At 39.3% G+C, this 23174-nt stretch overlaps 1 protein-coding gene across 5 annotated transcripts in view; it reads right to left on the bottom strand.

Annotated features, from left to right (window-relative positions):
* Positions 1–5596: 5596 nt before the first annotated feature.
* NUP58 (nucleoporin 58) overlaps positions 5597–23174 on the bottom strand; it is a 52116-nt gene continuing 34538 nt past the window's right edge. For 3 of the 5 annotated variants that reach the window (XM_038369513.2, XM_043504312.1, XM_038369531.2), the window contains 2 exons: positions 21628–21723; positions 5597–7687 (listed from right to left, as the gene is read on the bottom strand). In XM_038369513.2, coding sequence (XP_038225441.1) covers positions 7518–7687; positions 21628–21723 — 266 coding nt within the window. In that variant the 3' untranslated portion in view covers positions 5597–7517. The remainder of the gene's footprint in view (positions 7688–21627; positions 21724–23174) is intronic. The other 2 variants (XR_006277628.1, XM_038369520.2) reach the window with 2 other exon arrangements.

Raw genomic sequence — 23174 nt, 5'->3', positions numbered from 1 at the left:
ATGGCCAAAATCTGGTCTCATTCCCATTGTAGCCAAGGTCTGCTCTTGACTGGACTGCCAAAGGTGCTGAGCACAGGCTGTTTTGCTGAATTCTCTCCTGGTGGTTTAATCCCTGGTCACCACAACAATAGACAGAACAGGAACGAGCAGCAGCAGAAATAATGATAATAGTTGTCAGTGTTTCTCTAAAGTATTTATGTTTTGATTATTTCTTCCAGACAGCCAATGGTTTCAGTCAGAAGCCACTGCTACAGGTAAATATGCAATCAGTCAGTTAGGCTTTTCTTAGTTAAAACGGATTTGAATAATACATTCTGCTAAAACTCATTTACTTCGCAATAAAACTGGGCATTTCTTGTGCTCTCTCTTATCCCTTGCATTTTGTTCTGTTCCCTGTGAGTGCTAACTTAGAATTACCTTCAGGTGTTGGTGTTGACTGTGAAGAGAAAGCAACGTATCTGGGAGCTGTGCTTTACTAAGCAGAAGCTTTGGGAGAGAACAAAGGAATTAGTCCATATTCTAAAAAAGTTTAGTTCTACAGTCCATCTTTTGATGTGGTGTGCAGCCGCTTTGTGCCACACTGCTGGTGGATGCCCGAAAGCTGGCACAGCACACCACAGAGAATCATTCCAGTGTAAGGGAAGCCTGTAGCACACGAGATCAACATAGCCCTATGATAGGGTGACCAGATAGCAAATATGAAAAATTGGGAGAGGGAGTGTGGGGTAATAGATGCCAATATACGAAAAAGTCCCAAATATCAGGATTGTCCCTATAAAATTAGGACCTATGGTCACCCTACCCTATGACCTTCCTGTTGCTGAAATAGCAGGCATAGCTGGAAAAAGGCAGACATTGCTGCAGCTTCCTTATCTTTGGCTGAACACCTCAGCTACCATATTGCCCATTTAGCCCCTGGCAGCTGGCAAAAAATGTAGAGCAGCTTTATGTTGGAGAGCTAGCCAAGTGCAGATCCTGCCCAGGAATCGGGGAGTACACACCCTCTCCTGAGCTGTACTATGCACACCTCAGTTGTAGCAGAGAAGCTGGTCCGATATCAGAGCATGTTAAGCCTGTTATGAATAAATTAAGAATAATTTGAATTTCAATTGGGAAGATTCTGATCTTGTGGTTAGAACAGGGGACTCTGTATTAGAACACCTGGGTTTTATTCTTGACTTCTTATGTTGCTATAAACAAGTCCTGTAGGCCTACATTTGCAAAAGCAGCAAATAATTTTGGATGCATCAGTTCTGAAGAGCTCAACTTCACACATCTATGGTTTGATTTTCATACGTGCTGAGAACCGTCCACTCCAAAGTTAATGGGAGCAACAGATGCTCACCACTTCTGAAAATCAGGCACAAGATGTCTAAAGTCAGAAAACCAGTAGTTGAGGTATACAAAGTTAAAGGTCCTTTTGCACATTTGGGGCAAATCCTGGTCCGACTGAAGTTAATGGGAGTTTTGCCACTGACTTCAATAGGCCAGGCTTACGCCCTTGGCCCTTAATCTCTCTAAATTGACCCATCTGTGAAATGGAGACAAAGGTGAGGTAGGGAAGTAATATTAACTGGTAAAAAAACAAAACAAAACAAAAAACCGAGAAAGCGTAGTTATTAATACATTTAAAACAATTTGTGTGGAGAAAAGACATTTCTAGGGAAACTAATTTTTTTTTTAAATTATTACAGGTACTGCATTTTAATACCTGGCAATGTTAGCTCTAATGCTATTAATTTAATGCATTAATTTTCAATGGAAATCTTTTTACCATGGATTGCAGATGTGATTGGGGACAGGGAGAGGAAAAAAATAGGCTTGTTTTAAGTGACCACAGTACTATGGAAAGTGCCAAATTGAGGGCACTGGAAAATAAAGTAACCTATTTATCCACAGAATAGATACAGAAGAGGTAATAAAGTAATATAAAACTGCCTGCAATTTAAAATTAATATGAATTGTGCCTTAAAATGTTTGTAGTTAACACCACATAAATTTCTCTCTCCTTTTAACTAATTTTAAAGGCTCCCTGCCAGTTACAATTATTAAATTAGCCAATATCACACTGAGAAATAAATGTGTCCTTAAGGGACAGTTACATACCTGTAATTCTGCTTCTCCAAGGTGACCACCTTTCAGAATTTTCACTCCTGGTCTTTCTCCCTGTCTAATTCTGCTGTACTTGATCAAAAAAATTGAAAGCGGGGGAAGGTCTACCTGTCTCCAGTTAAGGTGCGACCAGGAATGAGAATATTCCATAGATGGTATATATATTTAGAAACTAAAAATGACTTTGAATGTATACAAGCTATCAAATGTACATGCCAGAATTTTAAAACCAGATTGGGGGTGGGGGGAGGGAGAGCTAAAGTTAAGTGAATACTTAAAAGATAAATCCACACTTAGGCACTACGTAAGTAGCCTGATTTTCAAAGGTGTTCAGTGCCACTTAGTAAGGAATTAGGAGGAGATTTTCGAAAACACCTAAGGAATTTAGGAGCATAAGCACCACTGAAAGTCAATAGGACACCTGCTCCTAAACTCCTTAGGCGCTTTTGAAAATCTCTCCCACATGCCTAACTTTAAGCGCTCATTTGTAAATGTTGCCCTATACAGTTAGTAGGGGTTTATATTTCTATCCAGAAGTGTTTTCCAGGATAATACTACACTTCCAATGAGAGTAACTGATAATCTTGCAATTCTTAATGAAACACAGCCATTGAAGACAACTCTGATAATTTACACAGAACATTAAGTGAAACTCCTATGGCCCTGACCCTGCAATTGGATCAGTGTGGACAGACCCTTCTTCCCTCACAGATGTTCATTCACTCGGGTTCCATGTAGGCACCAGAGTCTGCCCATACAGATCCAACTTCAGGGCCAAGGTCCACATTTGTAACAGTGACAGAAATGGACAGTATAAATACCAAAGCTTGAAAAATTTGGCTTTAATAAAGATTCCTAGAGAGAACGTATCCTTATTTGGAAGTTGAAAGTAGTAGCCAAAACTTTCAAACATGAATGCCTAACTTTGACTCCTAAATCCGTATTTGGGCACTGAAATAAAGGTGGCCAGATTTTCACACAATGAACCCTACTGAGGTTCAAGACAGCTAGAAGCACTCAGCATCTTTGAAAGTCAGGCAGCTTTTACTGAGTTATCTAAATATGGAGTTAGCTTTGGACACTCAGGTTTGTCACCTTTGGCCAATATTTTTTTCTTTTAAGGTCCTATCCAGCTATGGATTATTCAAACTGTGGTTTTATGTTGTTTGGAATTTACCAGATTACTTATAATTTCCAGGATATGTAGTTTTTCAGTATGTTAATAGTTTTATTTAATAGCTACTTGATTCTTGAAAAAAATGCTGAGTCCTTGTTTCCTTCCCTACTTACTCAGGGTTAATATCATAATGTGTTCTCAAAATCCAATCACCCTACCTTGCTTTCATAACAATGATAACAGATAAGAAATTCAGAGGCAGGTCTTGCTGTCACAATATAATGCCATATTGAAAACACACAGATGGGAGAGACAGGGAGTTTCTTGAACAGCAGGTAGAGACTAGTCCCTGATCAGAACCGGAGTTTGGATGCAATTTCACTACTTTCTAAGATGTTTCTGTACTTGTTCTGGCCCTGTAAATGCCGTACAGGGATGCCTGAGATGAAAAGAAAGAGAGGAAAACAATTCAGATTGTGAGATTTTTTTAGTACCATTACAGAAAAAAGTTCTTGAGGCTGGTCAGAGAACAGAGCATCAGCTGTTAAAGGTAGAAAACATCAGAGCACATCGCAGACTTTGCCTGTAAGTTTCTCAACCAAAAACCTTCCTAGAAATACTGCATAAATACTGCATTCTTTGAGCCCAACAGGAATCTACAAATCGTAACAGCCAGCACAGAAAAAACATACCGATAATGTTTTGATCTTTGGAAAATGATTAAATACCTCAAAATGGCATAGGTTTTTTTTTAAAATTCTGCCTCTAAGTGACAGAAGCATAACGACAGGTTTCAGAGTAGCTGCCGCGTTAGTCTGTATTAGCAAAAAGAAAAGGAGTACTTGTGGCACCTTAGAGACTAAGAAATTTATTTGAGCATAAGCTTTCGTAAGCTACAGCTCACTTCATCGGATGCATTCAGTTAGTCTCTAAGGTGCCACAATTACTCCTTTTCTTTATAGAAGCATAAGTTCAACTGAAAGTCAATGGGATTTGTGTTTGTTAATCACTAGAGACTCTTGGATATATTATCTCAGGTATCTAAATTGTACATCCAAATGGTTTCTCTGTGCCCCCTTTTATGGTAATTGTGATTAGCTAAAAGGGTTGAACTCCTAGAGGTATGTGGGAGGACTCCAACCCTCCATGACCAGTATAAATTATCAAAATTCCATTGTATAAAAAAACAAACTATTTCAATAAGCTATTTGTGTAAACAATCTGGAAATAAAAGCTGGTGTACTATGTGGCAGCAATAATGCCTTACAGGGCTTTATAATGACATCTTTGCAAATTGAAAAATAGTAGTCTCCTGCCACCTGGCGAAAGAAGTATTGTATTGCAAAATTGCTGCAAACCTTGAAGGGAGATGCTAAGAAGAAATATCTTCACAGAAAAAATGGTCCCAGAACAAGGATATCTATTACTTACTTTGTGTTCATGATTAACAATTAACTTTTTTCACAACAAAAAAACTCCCAAAACATTGTATAGCCTACATTAAAGATAAAATTCCTAAAATCCTTATTTTGTGCCTAATGTAGTGAACAGGGGAGTTGGTCAGAAAGCTCTTTGGCAGGCATGGTGTGGGACCCCAGCTGGACAGGGAAGGGATAGAAACGGAGGAATATGGAAGGGCTGCAAGGACACTAAGGAAATGGCCAGTCTAGTGGTAGCTCTGTTACTCTCTGGCACTTAGTTATACTGTAGTGGGAGTCACATGGACAAAATGGTGGTGTCTGGTAGTGTAAATGGGTGTTAAGGGGCCTTAACACACATGCAAATCAGGCCCTAGATATGTAGAGAGCTCAATCAGTTGTTAAAGCTATATACTTTCCTTTCCTCTAGTAGTGTTTTTTTTTTTTTTTTGAAGAAAATTGATTAGAACAAATGGTCAAACTATTTAATTTTAAAAAGACACTTTTTACACACAGCTGCTTATTGGGTGATGTCTTAGTGGCATCTGTGGAATTAGTCAATGCTGCAGCTTACTTGCATAGTGCAGTCCAAAATTCTATAGCTTTCAAAACTATTGCTGACAATGGACTATACTACCCAAACACTTTGTTTTGAAATTAAATTTACAGTGCAAGACCCCCATCCATGAGAAGGCAAGAGCACACATTGTGCTGCAGTATAGTATCATCTGGATTCACATAATATGGGAGAAAAGAAGGGATTATGCACAAAAGTTGTAAGATTTTTAATTCAGAGATCAAAACTCTATTTTTAGTAAGAGCAAGTATACATTATCCAAAATAAAGCAATATGGTTTTGCAGCAGTTTTTTTTTTTAAATATGACAATCAAGAGAACTAAGGTGATAGGAACAGATTCTGCAAATAGACAAATAATTATATGACTAGGATCACAGCATTAATTTATTTTATTGTTTTGCACAATGGTAGGTTGCACATGTGGACAAAGACAGCACACAGTTTAAAAAAATTAGTTTCACAAATTAATAAATTACAAGAAAGTCCAGTGGTTCAACATTTTAAATTTAACTTTTTTTAAAAAAAGCAGTAACAAAGAAATACAAATATCAGGATTTTGATTGCAGCCCAATGCAAGTTTTGAAAAAAGTTTAAGTTGAAATGGACTTTTAAGCTTTTAATACTGCCTTAAAAAACAAAAACAAAAACGCACACACTATTAATTGCTTCCCAAAGAAAATGCTCATCTCTTAGATGCAGTAACATACGAGTGTACAAAAGTGAAAAGTTGTGTTCAAAACTGATATCCTTATTTCTGAACACAAACAGAAAACCCCATGTTCGTCAAAGGCCAGTAATTGCTGTATGCAGACAACTTCCAGAACATACAAAACAGTACTTGACAACACTTTTACAATTGAAAGCAACTGACTTCATACTAGAAAATTATGCGCAATACCTGTTTTAGAAAAAAGGTGCCTTGGTGAAAGTGATTGTGAATATTCACTTGAATGCACATTATGTACAAAACAACCTCTATATTAAAAGCTACACTTATCTCCAAAATTCCATATACACTCTGTAAGAGATTTTTCTGCTGTTTCTGTTTTAATGCACTCTGAGCTGGAGATGCAGCCCAATGTGCTAAGATGCCATACCATGAAGTTTGCTGCACTTGTAAGACTGGTTCTATTTCTATTGTTACAATAGCTTACCCTCAAAGTATACTGTTTTACTTTATTCCTTAGCAGTGACAGGTGTTAAGGGCAGGTAAGGAACTCTTTTTGGAGTCAATGCTAGTAGCCCTGTGTGAATCAACTCTGTTTTGGAATGGTTAGCTACAATTTTCATTAGAGTGGCACAGTCTGCATCCACCATTTGCAGAGACAACACACCACTGGCTTGACAACTCCCCCCCCCCCTCCCAGCAATCTCCTGGAATCCTGAACTTGCTCCTGAAGCCTATCAGCCTCAGAAATGAAGCACAGCCCAGGAGAGACCTGTTTGGTAACATCAGCTGTGACAACACCTTTGTTTGAAAGTCTCTCCAGATTCTTCTTTGGAGTGATTGCTAGCTGAGGAAAGGAAAATGTTGAGACAAACAGGCAATTAAACACTATTTGCCAGAATTATACAATAGTGAACAGTATTTCAGCTCATCTTTAAAAACAAGCTGCAAAAATATTACTGCCAGGGACCACTATTTGATATTCCTATGAGCATCAAGATGTGGGAGCCTAAAACAACATGGAAAAGAGAACACACAAAGCAAAGGAACTTGGAGAGTTTTGTCTATGGGGCAAAATTCACGTTTTTATTATATATACAAATACATATGCACAAATGTGTGCACTGTACTGTGTATATATGTGTGTGTGTGTGTGTGTGTATATATATATATATATATATTTACATCCATATTCACAAAGAAACACCCTGAAGTAGATTTAAAGGCCATATCCAGGAACAGAAGATATGAACTCTAGTATTTGTACTAGAATATATTTTATCTGTACAAAAAAACCAAATATGCATATATTCATATGATATAAAGCTTATTAACAAAAAATATTCTGCTACTAACATTAGGTTAAATAGATGGTTTTAGAAGATTCTTTAATAATGCAGTATAGAACATTTCTAAAATTAGAACCAAAATAAAAATACATAAATGGGTTTCTATTCACAGGAAAATAGTTGTTCAATATGATTACATTTCATATTCCAGAATAGGGAAAAGTAGCAAAATTTTATAAATCTCCTGGGATGCAATTTAATTACTGCATCCATTTAAAAAAATAGACTTTTAGGATGAACAAAGCTGATTCACTTCCCCTTTCCCCAACAGTGTGTCTATCTTTTTCCTCTCTTGTTTCCAGCAGGAGGTTTCTTCAGTTGAAGAAGCTGCCCTCCTGTCCCAAAACCTGTAGATGCAGGATTAGACACCCCAAATGTCAAGCCAGCCGATGCTGTGATGCCAGGATTACTGAAGTTAAACCCAGATGTAGTTGAGCTGCCAAAGCCTTGTATGGGAAGGAAAAATATTTTAAAATCAGAAGTCAGTTAAATCATAACTTCAGATTTGCCCTCGCTCCAATTTACGGGGGATAGTTACTTACTGAATTACTAGTAATTATACTACTCTGAAGATATCAAAGTGTACCCACAATACTATGTCACATTCCTAACACATTGTTTTAGATTTGCTGAATTGAGTCAGATGTTGCAGTGCAAGCACTGTATATTTCTAAGTTACTATACCTATATATAACTATATAGCGTAATAGTTATTTCCTTTGTTATTATCTGTATTACAGTAGCATCTAGAGTTCTCAACTGAGATTGGGGCCTTACTCTGCAAGGCACTGTGCACATCTGTCCCTGTCTCTGCATACTTACAATCTACCTAGACAAGCCAGACAAAGGGTGGGAGAAGTAGAGGCACAGACAGGTGAAGTGACTGGCCTGTGGTCTCACAGCAGATCAGTGGCCTATCTGGAAGACAGGTAACAGTCTTGTGCCCTCTTAACAAGACCACACTATCTTCCTAATATGTGCAACACGGGTCCTAACCTAAAAGGGAAATAAGTAAACCATGCCAAGTTTTAGCTATTTTAAAAAAGCCCTTTTAAATTAGTGCACAAAAGACAGCATTTGAAGAGAGCAATCTTTGGAAAAAACAGGGAATAGCTCAGATGTTGCTAAAATAAACAAATGAAATCCATCAATCTTCCTTTAGACTGAAAGTGAAGATGAGAAATTTCATCCCCAAAAGGTAATTTTGTTCAGGAGTTTACAAAATAGAACTGGTCAAATACTAACTGTTTTGCAATAATTAGCAAGTAAAAACACCAAGTTCTGTTCACTCAGATTTGTGAGGTCATATTAGTTACGCATAGGTATTTGTACAATAGCTGGATATTTATGAAAGTGTTATAGCATCTCACGAGTTTCTGAAAGATTAGCATGATTCGTAACTGCAATTCATAGCAGAAGTTCATTATTCATCCTTCTCCTGTTTAAAAACTTCCAGAGAGACGATGACTGTGCGCGATTGGTCACATTAATGAATATGTGAAGTAAACTATTTAACAATCATGAAAAGGATAAAAATCATTGCTGAACACAAATAATTGAAACATTAACAGAAATCAGGATTGGTTCATAAGCTATTCACAGGCAGAAAGGGAGCTAAACCCTTAATGAGCATTATTTGTAAAAAGTAGTTCAACCAGCTCTAGTTACAAGTATAAAAGAGTGATAAAATGAAAGCATCTCCATATTCATATTCACAATGCTATAAAAAAATTCTGTAGGCTTGGAAAAACACATCCTAATTTACCTCCAAAGTATTCCTCAGTTGAGTCCCAAAGTTACCTATGTTCCACACAAATTTGATGTCCTCTCACTTCTATTATTGAAAATTATTTATAACAGAAATAAAGAATCATGAAATCCAGTTTCAAGTTATTTACACTAAAGGAATAAATCCTACAGCAATTTAAGACTTGTGCATAAATAATTGTGTGAACACTTCAATTTGGACCTTTGTCCATCACCTGGGTGCTTCATGCCAAATAGAAACACATAGGTACAAATGCTATACTGGCCTCTTCAAGAGAGTGACACAAAAATAAAAAATTCATATCCTACACCTTGATTGTAACCCATTGTAACCCAATAATTCAGTTAATGCTTATACAGATCCTCACTCTTGGGATACCACTCTTGACTCATGATTTATTTTGAAGATTTCCATATGTTCCAATATTTCATGTACTTGCTTCTTGATGCAGAAATTGTTATGCAGGTCAGACTAGGTTCATAATGATCCCTTCTGGCCTTAAAAATTATGAATATATTGAACAGTACGAATTAGTGAAGTACTAATCCCTAATTCAACTGCTTTTTCATATCAGATTATAAATATGATCAAGGAAATGCCATGAACATGAGACTTTAATAATGTATTCAGTGAAACTTTTGTTTGATTTAACTCTGCCAAAAGGATTAAGCCATATGCAAAATGTATTTTAAAAAACCTAACAGATGAACCATATAGCTCTCTTTTTGCTATAATTACAGATTTGGTGGAAAAACCTTCACTGGAAAAACCTTCACTGTGCACACAACTGATCTTTCCTTTAAGAAAAGAATACCTTACAGTAACCGTGGTTCTTTGAGATGTGCATGTGGATCCCCACTCTAGGACTAGCACATGATTCCTGTGCATGAGATTGCAATCTCTGAATAGCAATGTCTGCTGAGCCATGCTGCAATGTCCTCGTGCACCCCATCCAAGAGCATCATGGGCAAAGCAGCCACAACCATCCCTCAGTTCCTTCAGAATTCCAGGTAACAGGACTCTAAAAAGTGGTGATGAAGGGCAGATCCTGGGATGCACATGGATGACACCACAACAAAGACTCCAGTTACAGTAGGTTAAGTAACCCAGCTTTCTTCAGGTATGCGTCTGTGTGGATTTCACTTTAGGTGCCCCATCTGGAAGGTGAGGAGATGGAGAAGTTCTGACTACCACTGACTAAAAAGTGATTGTAATGCTTTCCTGCAAGATTTGTCATCTGATTTTGTGGCCAGGTCAGGGGCATAGAGTAACAAAAAGAAAGGGGGTTACTCAAATAACTAACTTTCAGATTTCAGATGTAGGGATGTTTCCGAAGCATGGAGAAGAGGCAGCCTGTGCGCTAGTAAAATGAGCTGTGATGTTTAAAGGAAGAGGTGCACCAGTCATGTGAGAGACTGAAATACACTGGTTAATCCATTTAGCTATCCTCTTGGAACAAGTGGTGTGCCCCCTTAAAAGTGCTACTTATGGCAACAAAACAATACTAGGGAGTCTGAGTAAAAGGCTTTGCCCTATCAAGGTAATATAACAATGCTCTTTAAACATCCAAGTTGATTTTCTTCCCTCTTCAATCCTCCACCCCCAATCCTGGAAGACTATGGCTTTTGGAAAGATTAACAGATTGAATCAAATAAAAGTCTGACACAACTTTGAAAATAAATATGGGAGGAAATCAACACCATCTAACTCTGTTTAATGTTGTGTAAGGAGGGCTGGCCATGAAAGTCTTATTTTGCTGACCCTCCTGGCTGATGCAATGGCAACCAAAAAAGGCCATCTTGACAGCAAGGTAGTGTGGACCACATTCAGAGACAGGGTCTCCATTAAGTTTGTAGGAACAATAGTAAAATACCATACCAGAGGATGTTTCGTAGCTAGCAGGTAAGTATATAGTAACCGCTTTAAAAATCTGGATACAAGGGGGCAAGGAAGAGAAAATAAACATGACTGTACTGGAGAATGGCACGCTAAGCTCACTGTAAGGTGGGCCATAGCTGAACTAAGAGTCCAAAGTGTTTCAAATACAGAGTATAATCAAGGACTTTAGGAGCCTTGAAGGAGAAGGAACTTGGGAAACAAGCAGGGAGAACTGGAAGTCCTGGCACAGTCAAGGAATTATGATGTGATTGGAATAACAGAGACATCTTGGAATAACTCACATGACTGGAGTCCTGTCATGGATGGATATAAACTGTTCAGAAAGGAAAGGCAGGGCAGAAAAGGTGGGGGAGTTGCACTGTATGTAAGGGAGCAGTATGACTGCTCAGAGCTCAAGTATGAAATTGCAGAAAAACCTGAGAGTCTCTGGATTAAGTATAGATGTCTGAGCAACAAGGGTGATGTCGTGGTGAGACTCTGCTATAGACCACCGGACAAGGGGGATGAGGTGGACGAGGCTTTCTTCCGACAACTCACAGAAGTTACTAGATCGCAGGTCCTGGTTCTCTTGGGAGACTTCCATCACCTGATATCTGCTGGGAGAGCAGCACAGCGGTGCACAGTCAATCCAGGAAGTTTTTGGAAAGTGTAGGGAACAATTTCCTGGTGCGAGCTCTGGAGGAACCAACTAGGGCAGAGCTCTTCTTGACCTGCCGCTCACAAACCAGGAAGTATTAGTAGGGGAAGTAAAAGTGGATGGGAACCTGGGAGGCAGTGACCATGAGATGGTCGAGTTCAGGATCCTGACACAGAGAAGAAAGGAGAGCAGCAGAATACGGACCCTGGACTTCAGAAAAGCAGACTTTGACTTCCTCAGGGAACTGATGGGCCGGATCCTCAGGAGAATAACATGAGGGGGAAAGAAAAGGAGTACTTTAGAGTACTTAGCACCTTGGAGACTAACAAATTTATTTGAGCATAAGTTTTTGTGAGCTACAGCTCACTTCATCGGATGCATTCAGTGGAAAATACAATGGGAAAATGATTTATATACACAGAGAACATGAAATAATGGGTGTTATCATACACACTCGTAAGGAGAGTGATCACTTAAGATGAGCTATTACCAGCGGCGGGGGGGGGAGGAGGAGGGGAGGAGGAAGAAAACCTTTTGTAGTGATGATCAAGGTGCGCCATTTCCAGCTATTGACAAGAACGTCTGAGGAACAGTGGAGGGTGGAAAATAGTTTTACTTTGTGTTATGACCCATCCACTCCCAGTCTTTATTCAAGCCTAAGTTAATTGTATCCAGTTTGCAAATTAATTATAATTCAGCAGTCTCTCACTGGAGTCTGTTTTTGAAGTTTTGTTGTTGAAGAATAGCCACTCTTAGGTCTGTAATCGATTGACCAGAGAGATTGAAGTGTTCTCCAACTGGTTTTTGAATAATGTTATAATTTGTTATAATGTTGAATTTTTGTTATAATTCTTGACGTCTGATTTGTGTCCATTTATTCTTTTATGTAGAGACTGTCCAGTTTGACCAATGTACATAGCAGAGGGGCATTGCTGGCAGATGTGCCATGTACATTGGTCGAACTGGACAGTCTCTACGTAAAAGAATAAATGGACACAAGTCAGAGGTCAAGAATTATAACATTCAAAAAAAAAAACAGTTGGAGAACACTTCAATCTCTCTGGTCACTCTTAGAATCTGAATTGTAGAATTCTGTAAAATAGGTACGAATGCAATGCATGCTAATCTGATTGCTTGTAATTCTAGAATGTATATGGGTGGAGTCATTCTCCTGGGGTGAAAACGCAGACTTTAGCCAGCTCTGTAATGGTCATAGGTAAAGTTTGGCTAGTGGTGTCCCGTACATACCAAATTGATATGTGGCCAAGAATTTTGAGGCAGTTTCTTATTGCAGTTGATGGATTTGTTTTGATACTGGTAATGATCATTTGGATAGACAGAACTCTGTTGTTGGAAGATATGCCTTTAATGATTTGGAACTGACTAAGGCACCTGTAAATTTTATTGTTTGTGATGGGGTAAGAGATCGTTTCTCATAAAAATTCTCAGTGAGGTCTAGCTTTCTGCAAAGGGGAAGGACATAGATCCAGGCTGTGATGACTTGCTGATGAGACCTGTCTGATCAACCAATCATTTAAATATGAGTAGATGTGAATATGCCTCATCTCTTCAGATGTGCTGTCACTATTCCCAGGCACTTTGTGAAAACTTTTGCTGCTCTGGAAAGACCAAACAGTAGAACATTCTATTGGTGATGACTGGGACTCACTGCAAATTGTAGATATTTCCTGTGGGCTACATGAATTGCAAAATGCAAGTATGAGTCTTAGAGGTTGAGAGCCACAAACCAGTCCTGAGCCTAGGAAAGGGAGATGATGAAGGTAAGCATTCCTATCCTAAATCTGAGACAGTGTATATGTTGTTTAGTCTTCTCGGGTCTAGGATAGGACAAAGACACCCTTTTTGTTTCAAAGCAAAGAAATATCTGAAGCAGAAACCCCTTCCCCTGTACTCTAGAGGTACCTCCTTTTTGGCTCACAAGCAAAGCAGGGAAGCCGCTTTTTTGTAAGAAGGATTCATGAAGAGGGATGGGGAAGGGTAATGGGGTAAGGAATCAAATTGGATGAAAGCACCATATGAGACCACTTCTAGCACCCATTGGTCAGTTGTTATTGCAGTACAAGCCCGATGGAAGAAAGCAAACCAGCATATGAAGGCAGGATCTGGGGATGGCTCATGCCGGATTTTGTTGTGACTCTCAACCCTCCTGTCATACTTGCAGTCTACAAGTAGACGAAGACTGATCAAAGACCAAGAAAGATTAGTTCCTCTGAGAGAGCCTTGGTTTCTTTCTGGGCAGATACTCAGAAGAAGTAAGGGTCTTCTATCAAGACTATCTTTGGTATCTTAAAGGGCCTGTCATTTGGGGCTGAGGCAGCAAAGTGTGGCCCTGGAGAGCTTAGGGAGTGTAAGGCATTACTGGTGACCTTCAGCAATGACGGCTTTCAACTCTTCTCTAGAGTTGTCAGGAGTTATCTGACATCGGACAGGGTTTTGCAAACAAGACTTGATAGGTTAGTATTCATAGCTGAGGTGATGCTGACTAATAAACCTTTCTTCCAAAAAATTTATTATTAATTTATTTGGGTCTTTAGATTTCTTGTGGGCAGAAGAGAGACCATTAATGAACCTGGGATAGGGTGATTATAAAATTGCTCAAACCCCTTTTGGGGTAACTGATACTCCTTTTCCATTCTTTAAGCAGTTTGAAGCAAGTTGTTGACACCTGACAGTCTTAGCTGATTCTAAGATGCCCTCATTAATTGGCAGTGCTATTCTGGCAGGAGCAGAAGAATGCAGCATATCTGAAAGCTTGGGAGCTTCTTCAGTTATTAAAGTTTCTATTTTGAGGATCTCAGCTGTATGAGAAAACAGCCTCTGGAAGGCTCTAAAATCACCTGGGGCTTGCACAGGAAACAAGACTATTTCACAGGGAGAAGACAATGACTGGTCTCTGAGGATGAAAGGTGTTGCTCAGAGGACTCTGGACCTGACTGTTTTTCCTGTGAATGCTGTTCTTGCTCCTCCCTCCTCCCCTATAGATGGGGGTGTGGTACAGAAAGGGAGTATGGCCTGTGCTTTATTAAGTGGTAAGATGGAGACCAGCTCCTGGATACTCTAGATGACATCCACAGGATGCCCAATAGGGCAAACAGAGATACACCTGGCTCTGGGAACACTGATCAGACCATTGCCATGCCTGAGGTGGATGAGTCAAGGCTCTGAAGTGAGCATCCCTGGTTTGTAGAGCAAGGCCTTCTCCTGGTCTGTGTGACAAACTGCTAGATGGCAGAATGAAGGTGTTCCCCTCCCCAGTGAAGGAGATAAAGAGAAAACTTTCTCTAGAGGTGGCACTAATCTTGAAAAGGACTCAGTACCAAGACAACAGAGGTGTGTACCAGTGCCCACCGTAGTGACATCAATGTTGAATGTGGTGCCAGAGACTTAGCTTCTACCTTTAACATTAAGTTGGTTGGTACCATTAATTAAGGCTTCTATTGTGAGTGCCAATGTCAATGGCTTCCAGCACGGTCATGAGGAGGCATAGAAGGTGCCCTGTGCCTTTTCAGTACTGAGCCAGAAATTGAGTTGATGTCATTTGTCTTTGGATGCAGTCCTCAAGTCCCAGAGGAGAATGAGTTTTTGATCTTCTCCTTGTGGACAAAAGGGGATTGGTGCTGGGAGTAATATTCATTCTTCTGTTTAGATATTCATTGCTTAGAGAAGGCAATACCAGTCTCCAGTGCCATGGTGCTAACCAATACTGAGGTAGTCTTCAATGGTCCTATATTCTTGCCTGACAGTGCTGTGGTCTTCTTGCCAGTACTGACCTGGGGTGCTGTGTGCTGGCTGGCAGGGGCACTGGATGACTGGGACTTAGGAACAAGGATTAACCCCAAGATGGAACTTGTCTCTTCTCATGGTCTGAAGTCCCTCTCATTGACTGTTCAAGGAGGTATAAATTTATCCAACTGTCCCTGGATTTTCTTGTCTTGGTCAAAAAGGAAGTGTATCCATGCAACAGCCTGGAACATGGCTCCCACCAAGACCAAAAAAAAAAAAAAAAAAAAAGACAGCGGCTCTGGCCATCTGTAAGTGAATGAGCCTCACAGATGGCCATGGTCTGAAGCCTGAGGGCTCTGAATCTGCCACTTTACGCAAAAAGTGGAGAGAAAAAAGTTAGTTACTCACTCCCTCCCCCCTTTTTGGCAATAGTGCAGTAAAATAAAAGAAGTGGGGGAATTTGAAGGGACTAGCTAACTAAATGAAGCAAATTTCACTAAGAGGTAGTGGTAGTCACCGCTTGTTCCAACTCATTGCTGGGGCAGTAAGAAGAAACTGCGGAATGGTTGCTGCTGTTCTGCCCTTTATGCTCTCAGATGTGGGGCAAGAGGACATGCATGGTACAGGGGTGGCCTAACAGATATCACTATTTCAAAGCTCTGATCTTGTGCACATCCGGTGCACACACGCATGAAGTAGGACCCACATGGACAGAACTGAAGAAGAAAACTTGATACAATATTGCATAAAATGTAAATAATACAAAGATACTGCATTACTATATATATTGTTGTATGGGTAAAAAGTTGGCTAATTATTAAGCAATGTATTTTTTAAAAAGAAAAAAGGAGTGAGGGAAGGTTGCTAGTGGGGCCCAGAAAGGATCAACATTCTAAGACAGTGTAAACTCTACAAGTAAAAAATTGGACATGAGATAGATCAAAAATTTGGAATTATATGTGAATCCTAGAAATGGGCAGATTAGAAAGAAAATTTATGGTAACACATCTAACAGGAGTCGGATCTAAACTCAAGAGCTGCAATAATGGCACATACATGCTCCCCTAGATCCAAACCACCCTACTTACTGTCAGACTAAAGGAAAAGCTGCAGAAACAAAATACAATTCTCATTATCTAGGACAATAACAAGGTTCTACAAAACAATGGTCTCAGTGTTGAAGTACTGCAAACAGTGCCTGGGGAAGAAGACTGACTTAAATGACAGATTGTATTTTTTTTTTTAAACAAGTGTATCCAAGCCCCATTACTCCATAAAGTAAATCTATACTGTAAAATCACATTCAAGCCAGAGGCCATTTGACACAGGCAAGGATTAATGTATTTATAAATTATCAAAGTTATCTGGAAATTTGATTTCCATAATCTCTTCAAATTAAACCATATTACATATCTAGACAATATCATTTAAGTGATTCATAAATTTCCTTATCGATATCCCAATTCAGAAAAGCTTCTGAATACATGCTTAAAGTTAGGTATATGTTTCAGTTCCTTGCCAAATCAGAGTTTTAGTGAACACTATCACTTTGTAACACAAAAGTTTAAAGAACTGCATGCCTTAAGCCTTTTATACCATTTATTTAAAAATGTTTAATACTAGAGGAACAAAGTTGCTTATGAAGAACATTAAGCAAGTTTTGCACTTCGTAGTACTTCAACGGAAAAAAATGTTTTCTAACTCTCCATAACTTTTGTTTTTGTGAGATGTATTGCACATGTCCATTCCATGTGTGAGCACGCCCTGAACATGCTCACTGGAAGTTTCTCCCTCAGTGGTACCTGCCGGGGCAGCTTGAACGCTCTCTGGTGCCATGTACCTATAGTGCCATTATAAAGCGCCCAGTCAACTCTGCATTCTTTCAGTTAGTTCTTTCTTGAAAACTCTGATGCAGAAGGACGGGTTGTGGAATGGACATGTGCAACACATGTTGAAGAGCAACAGTTACAGAAGGTTAGTAACTGTTCTTTCTTCGAGTGATTGCACATGTGCATTCCAGTCTAGGGGACTCCTAAGTAGTTGAACAGGTGGAGGGATCAGAATTCATGGACATACTGACTGCAAGACAGCTCAACCAAATTTGGCATTATCCCTGGACTGTTGAGTGATGGTATAATGGGAGGAGAATGTGTGCACCGATGACCGGTTCGCTGCTTTACAAATATCCTGAGTAGGGATCTGTGCTTGGAATGCTGTTGCTGATGCTTTCGACCTTGTGGAATGAGCAGTCAGGTTAGCTGGTGGCAGAACACCTGCCTGGTCATAACAAGTATGAATGTATGAGGTGATCCAGATGGAATTGTCTCTGAAGAGACTGGGAGCCTCTTCATCTTATTAGCTGCAAACAGTTGGGTAAATTATTGGAACAGTTTAGTCCTTTCTATGTAGAAAGCTACATAGAGCATCTAACATCCAATGAGTGAAGGTGTGGTTCCTCCTTATTTGCATGCGGCTTCGGGTAGAAGACAGGTAGGTAGGTAGATTGCCTGATTGCTGTGAAATTGCTAACCCACTTTTGGAAGGAAACTGGGTGAGGACGTATCTTATCTTACCTTATCTTTAAAGAAGACTGTGTACAGAGGTTCTGAGGTGAGGACACGGAGCTCCAAGATCCTTCTGGCCAACGTGATGGCCACTAAGAAAATCACTTTCCAGGAGAAGTATAATAAAGAGCAAGTTACCCAAGATTCAAACTGTGGTCCCATAAGCTTTGATAGATCAAGTCAGGTCCCAGGGAAGAACGGGCTCTCTTACTTGAGGATACAACCTTTGTAGCCCTTGAGGAATCAGACATATCATTTGAAAAAATGGACCGGTTATCCACCCAAGAGTGGAAAGCTGATGTTTCTGCAAGGTGAATCTTGACAGAGGAAATAGCTAAGCCTTGCTGCTTCAGGTATAATAGAGTCATCCTTACAAGAAATTTTGAGTGTGTGGATGGGTGAAGCTCTGCATTGGGATGTCCAGACAGAGAATCGCTTCACTTTGAAAAGTAAGTATCCCTGGTGGAGCTCTTTTTTCTACCTAATAGGATCTGATGAACTTGCTCTGAGCAAGCCTGCTCCCTGGGATTTAGCCATGGAGCTTTCAGGCTGTTAGGTGAAGGGAGCTCAGATTCAGATGGAGCAGCAGACTGTTGTCCTTAGAGATCAGGTCCAGGTGTAACGGAAGTGGGATTGGGGTCGCCACTGAGAGGCCTAGCAGAGTGGAGAACCAGCATTGACAGGGCCATGCTTGGGCTATCAGAAGAACTTGGGCCTGGTCCCAGGTGATCTTTAGCAGTACTCTATACACGAGCAGGATAGGGGGAAAAGCATAATAAAGATGTCCTGTTCATGGTATCAAAAGGGCGTCCATGACAGAACCTGGACTGTGACCTCTCTAGGAGCAGAACTGGTGACACTTTCTGTTGCACCAGGTTGCAAATAGATCTATCTGGGGAGTCCTCCACTGCTGGAAAATGTCCCTCGCCACATCTGGGCAAAAGGACCAGCCGTGGCAACAGGAGAAAGTCCTGCTGAGGCGCTCTGTCAGATCCTTTTGCGTTCCCAGAAGGTACAAGGCCACAACGTTGTTTGAGTGGCCTGTGCAAAATTCCCATAGCTAAATCGCTTCCTGACATAGGACGGAACAGCAAGCACCTCCTTGCCTGTTGAGATAAAACAGGGCTGCAGTGCTGTCCATAAGAACAAACAAGTTTCTGCCCATAATGTGTCAGGAAGGCTTAACAGGCCAGGTGAACTGCTCTGAGTTTCCGGACACTGATGTGGAGTGAAAGTTCTTCCGAAGACCAATGGCTTTATAAAGAGAACACCCGCACAAACAAACAGTGAGCAGATCCAACCACCAACTGAGGGAAATGAGGACCCACGGAGGTACTATGAGTACGAAGTCCAGATGGTAGCGGTTTGATGGGTACACTGAGGCCAGCCATGTCTGGAGGGGCGTGAGGTGCAGCCTTGCCTGTTGTGCCACATATGTGCACAAGGCCATGTGACCTCAGACAATTTTGGGCTGTTGTGACTGGATGATCCTTAAGGTGAATTTTCAGGGATGTGATTGTCTGGAAACGACCCTCTGGGAGGTGGGCTCTGGCATGAGTACAGCTGAACACCGCTACAATAAACTCTATCCTCTGCGCCAGAGCGAGGGTAGATTTCTTTACATTTATAAGAAGGTCTTGGGCCTTGAATGTCAACTGCATAATCTGAATGCTGGACACTTCCAGAGCCCTGGACCAGCCCTTGACTAGCCAGTGGTCTAGATAACGTTAGACCTGCTCCCCTAACCTCCTCTGGAAGGCTGTCACTACCACCAGACATTTTGTAAACATCCGTGTAGCTGCAGACAGGCCGAATGGGAGGGTAGTGAGTGGTTCACTACGAATCTGAGGAACCTTCTGACATGTTGGTATATCGATATATGAAAAAAGGCATCTCTTAAATTGAGGGCAGCATACCAGTCCTTGGGATCTAGGAAGGGGATAATGGATGTCAGGGATGGTCTAGGTAATACTTAGTCCTGCCTTAAGAGCAGGGGACTGGTCTAGAAGACCTCTCCAGGTCCCTTCCAGTCCTACAATTCTATGGACTATATATAAATATAAGAAAAAGACGACCACTGAGAGAACCTGTCAAAGCAAGGATAGCAGTCCCAGTGACCATCACAGGTGGTAAGAAGGAACTGAGAGGGCAGGGGGCTAGCTGGGAGCTTTATACCGGCGCTATAGGCGTGCAGCAACAGAGGATGATTGAGCAACCCCAACGGGTACCACTGAGGGAAAAATTTCCAGCAACTGTGCTTGGGGCATGTACACTCCTAGAGTGGAATGCACATGTGCAATCATTCACAGAACACATTTTTAATATATGAAAGATTAGTAAATAACTTATTTTTGGCTTAATGTAGTTCAAGCATCAGGAACCTGTAAGAAAATTTAATGATTATAAAAGTAAAAATATTTGAGCATTATATAAAAATATGCATTTGTTACAAAACTCAAAAAATGCTAGAGTTCCAGTTTTGCAATATGCAGATTCTACTAACAGAAACGACATGCACTTTACCAGGATGTTATGCATTCATGAGCATTAGCCACCCAAATCAAGCAAACATTTATTTCCATTTTATAATGTGCTGTTTTAAACTAAAGCATTCTTTAGACCTCATTTGAAAGACGAATCATCCTAAACTAAAACAAAGAAAAAGCATGGATGCTACACACTAGAAGTCAAAATTAATGCAGTCCTTATTTGATGTAATACATAAATGAATATGAGCCAGAGGAGTCCACAGGAAAAATCAACAACATTATTTCAGCGTTACTGAAAACCTTTGGTTTTTAGAAACAGCTGTAATTGGAAAAACAAAAGTAAAAACAAATAAAAATACTACCACCATAAACCAATCCTGGAAGGCAGACATCTACTCTAATTTTCTAGAAAGCAAAAGCTATGATAAACATATGTTCTAATAACTAAAGCTAATTACAAAATTAGACAGGGGTGCCAAATGAAAGTCAGATTTCAAATACCCAAAGTTTGGGAGTAATGGGTCAAGATTCTACATCTATTTTAGCACTAACAAAAGGTTAAGAAAGGAATGAGTAATAAGTAGGACGTTGCCAAACTGACAGCGGTATGAAATAAAAAACGTATTCAAACGTTGAACTATATGAGAGGCCTCAGAATGAGACAAGTTTTCAAAATAAAATCCTTAATTTATATATGGGAATTATGAAAGTACAAATGGACAATTGCATATATAATTTGCCTTTCTGCACATAAAATGTAGGGATTTAGTTTTGCAAAGGTATCCTTAAAGGTTAGTTATTGTAAGGTAAATTCTGACTAAAAAAAGTAAGAGCTTCTAACTATTGGTGAATTAAGCAGAACACATTTAGAAAACAACAAAACTTAAAATAACCTTAAGAAGTCTACCTTTCCCTTGTATTCAAATAGCGAGCCATGTCTCCTGTGCCTCAAACTACATCTGATCTTTTTTTTTTTTTTAAAAACGGTAAATTATTAGTAAAACAGGAGCTATCATTTATTGAAATCAGTAGTTTCCACTTAGGGAAACAGCATCCAAAAAGGGGTATTTTAGGGGTCGTTGTTTTTTTCCCCTCTCTAAGAGTCAGTTTAGTTTAAAGCAAATATTTCTTTAGTTAAAATAACATTTTTCAACTGTTTTATTGTAAAGGCAACTTTAAGCATATACATGATCTTGTTTTCAATTAGTTTTTTTTAAAGTGAAACCTGCAGTTGGATTATGCATTTGTACTTCTAAGACAAATTTGAATTTAGACAAAAGCAAACCTGCACTAAGACTTCCTGAGGGTTTATTTGTAGTTCCAAATCCAAACGATGGTGTGCCTGTGGCAGTGCCTCCAAAAGCAGAGCTACTTCCAAATCCTAGTGGAATAGTAGTAAAGACATGCAACAACATAAAAAGATGGTAACATAGAACACTGCAATTTAAAATTTATAGTTTTTAGACAATAATTTAAAAGCATATTTAATCCTAAGAATTTTCAGTAAAGCTGTTTCATTACTCAAAGTGCCCTGCTCTAAATGCAGCACTAACTGAATTCTGCAAAATACAACCCCCGTCCCTGCTCCCACCAGCAATGCTCAATCAGAAAAGCGGCTGAGAATCTTAGAAAACTATTAGTGGTTTCTTTTAAAAATAAGATACTGAATGGTAAGTATTAAGCTATAAACAATGAATGCAATTAAATGGAAATGTCTGTAGTCATAGTCACATTATTCTATAGCTATTAAAATATAAAAAGGGTGAGTTAAATGACATGTCATTTCACCACCAATAGGCTAAAAACTAAGCAAATTCAGTCTTAAATTACATGACTAGGGTAGGAATTGTAGCTCCAGTAACCTTAGGACTTGTCTACATGATAACAATTTCCCCATTTTAACTAAAGGTGTTATTTAAAACCAAATTTAGTTAAATGGGTGCATAGACACCTTTACTTTGGTTTAAAGCCTGTTTATTTCAATTCAGTTTAAACTGATTAGGGATCAATTTAAGCTAATTCAAAATAAGCCACACTTTAATTGCGTCTTTCTTGTGTAGACAAAACTTTAGCTGAGATGAAAAGTATGAGGTAAAAATCTCTAATAATTAAGCTGAAGTATCTGGCACTCTTAGGGGTAAATCACTGTAATAGGAAAACAAATACATGAAATTAGTTTGGTCACCTGGCTCTGATAACTTTATAACTATTAAATTCGTATGAATTAGGATTTCATCAGAACCACTCAGAAATACATCCTTGCAGGAAAAAGGCAGCCATCTTTTATTCTATAGTTATGTAACTTCAAGGAACAATTTGATTTAGTAGTTCTGAGATGTTTATATTTTGAGACTAGACTGCTCAAAATTTGCTTAGAATGTAAGATTTTTGAAATACTGGTCACTATTAACATATACAAGGAAAAGTAAGCACACGTTTGAGGAAGAGGCTATGGGATAAGAATGATTAAAAATATATTCAGTAGCTTTAACGGATTCTTTTTAAAAGAGAACAGTGTTCAAACTTGTTAAATTATACCCTTATTTTCAAGCTTTAGTTAAAATGTTATGAAAAATATTCACATTTTAAGCAGAACTGTAAAATCTACTCCTCTTCATTTACAAATATGAATTTTAAGTTTTATAACTGTAGTAATTCAGGACATGTAAAGTTCCAAAATATTGATTCTATAGACCAGAGGACTTTGCCTTCGTACCAGAGAAATCTCTGTTTTACAGGTGAACAAATGCCACATAATGTATGAGTGTAAGATTGCTCAGTGGAGCAACATTTCCCAGTTTTTGCCCAATCCAATTATAAATGGGTTATCAG

This window comes from Dermochelys coriacea, chromosome 1 (genome assembly GCF_009764565.3).
Source record: "Dermochelys coriacea isolate rDerCor1 chromosome 1, rDerCor1.pri.v4, whole genome shotgun sequence".
In the NCBI taxonomy this organism is placed as follows: Eukaryota; Metazoa; Chordata; order Testudines; family Dermochelyidae; genus Dermochelys; species Dermochelys coriacea.
Note: the sequence above shows the minus strand (reverse complement) of the source record. Positions and strands in the feature narration are given on the sequence as shown.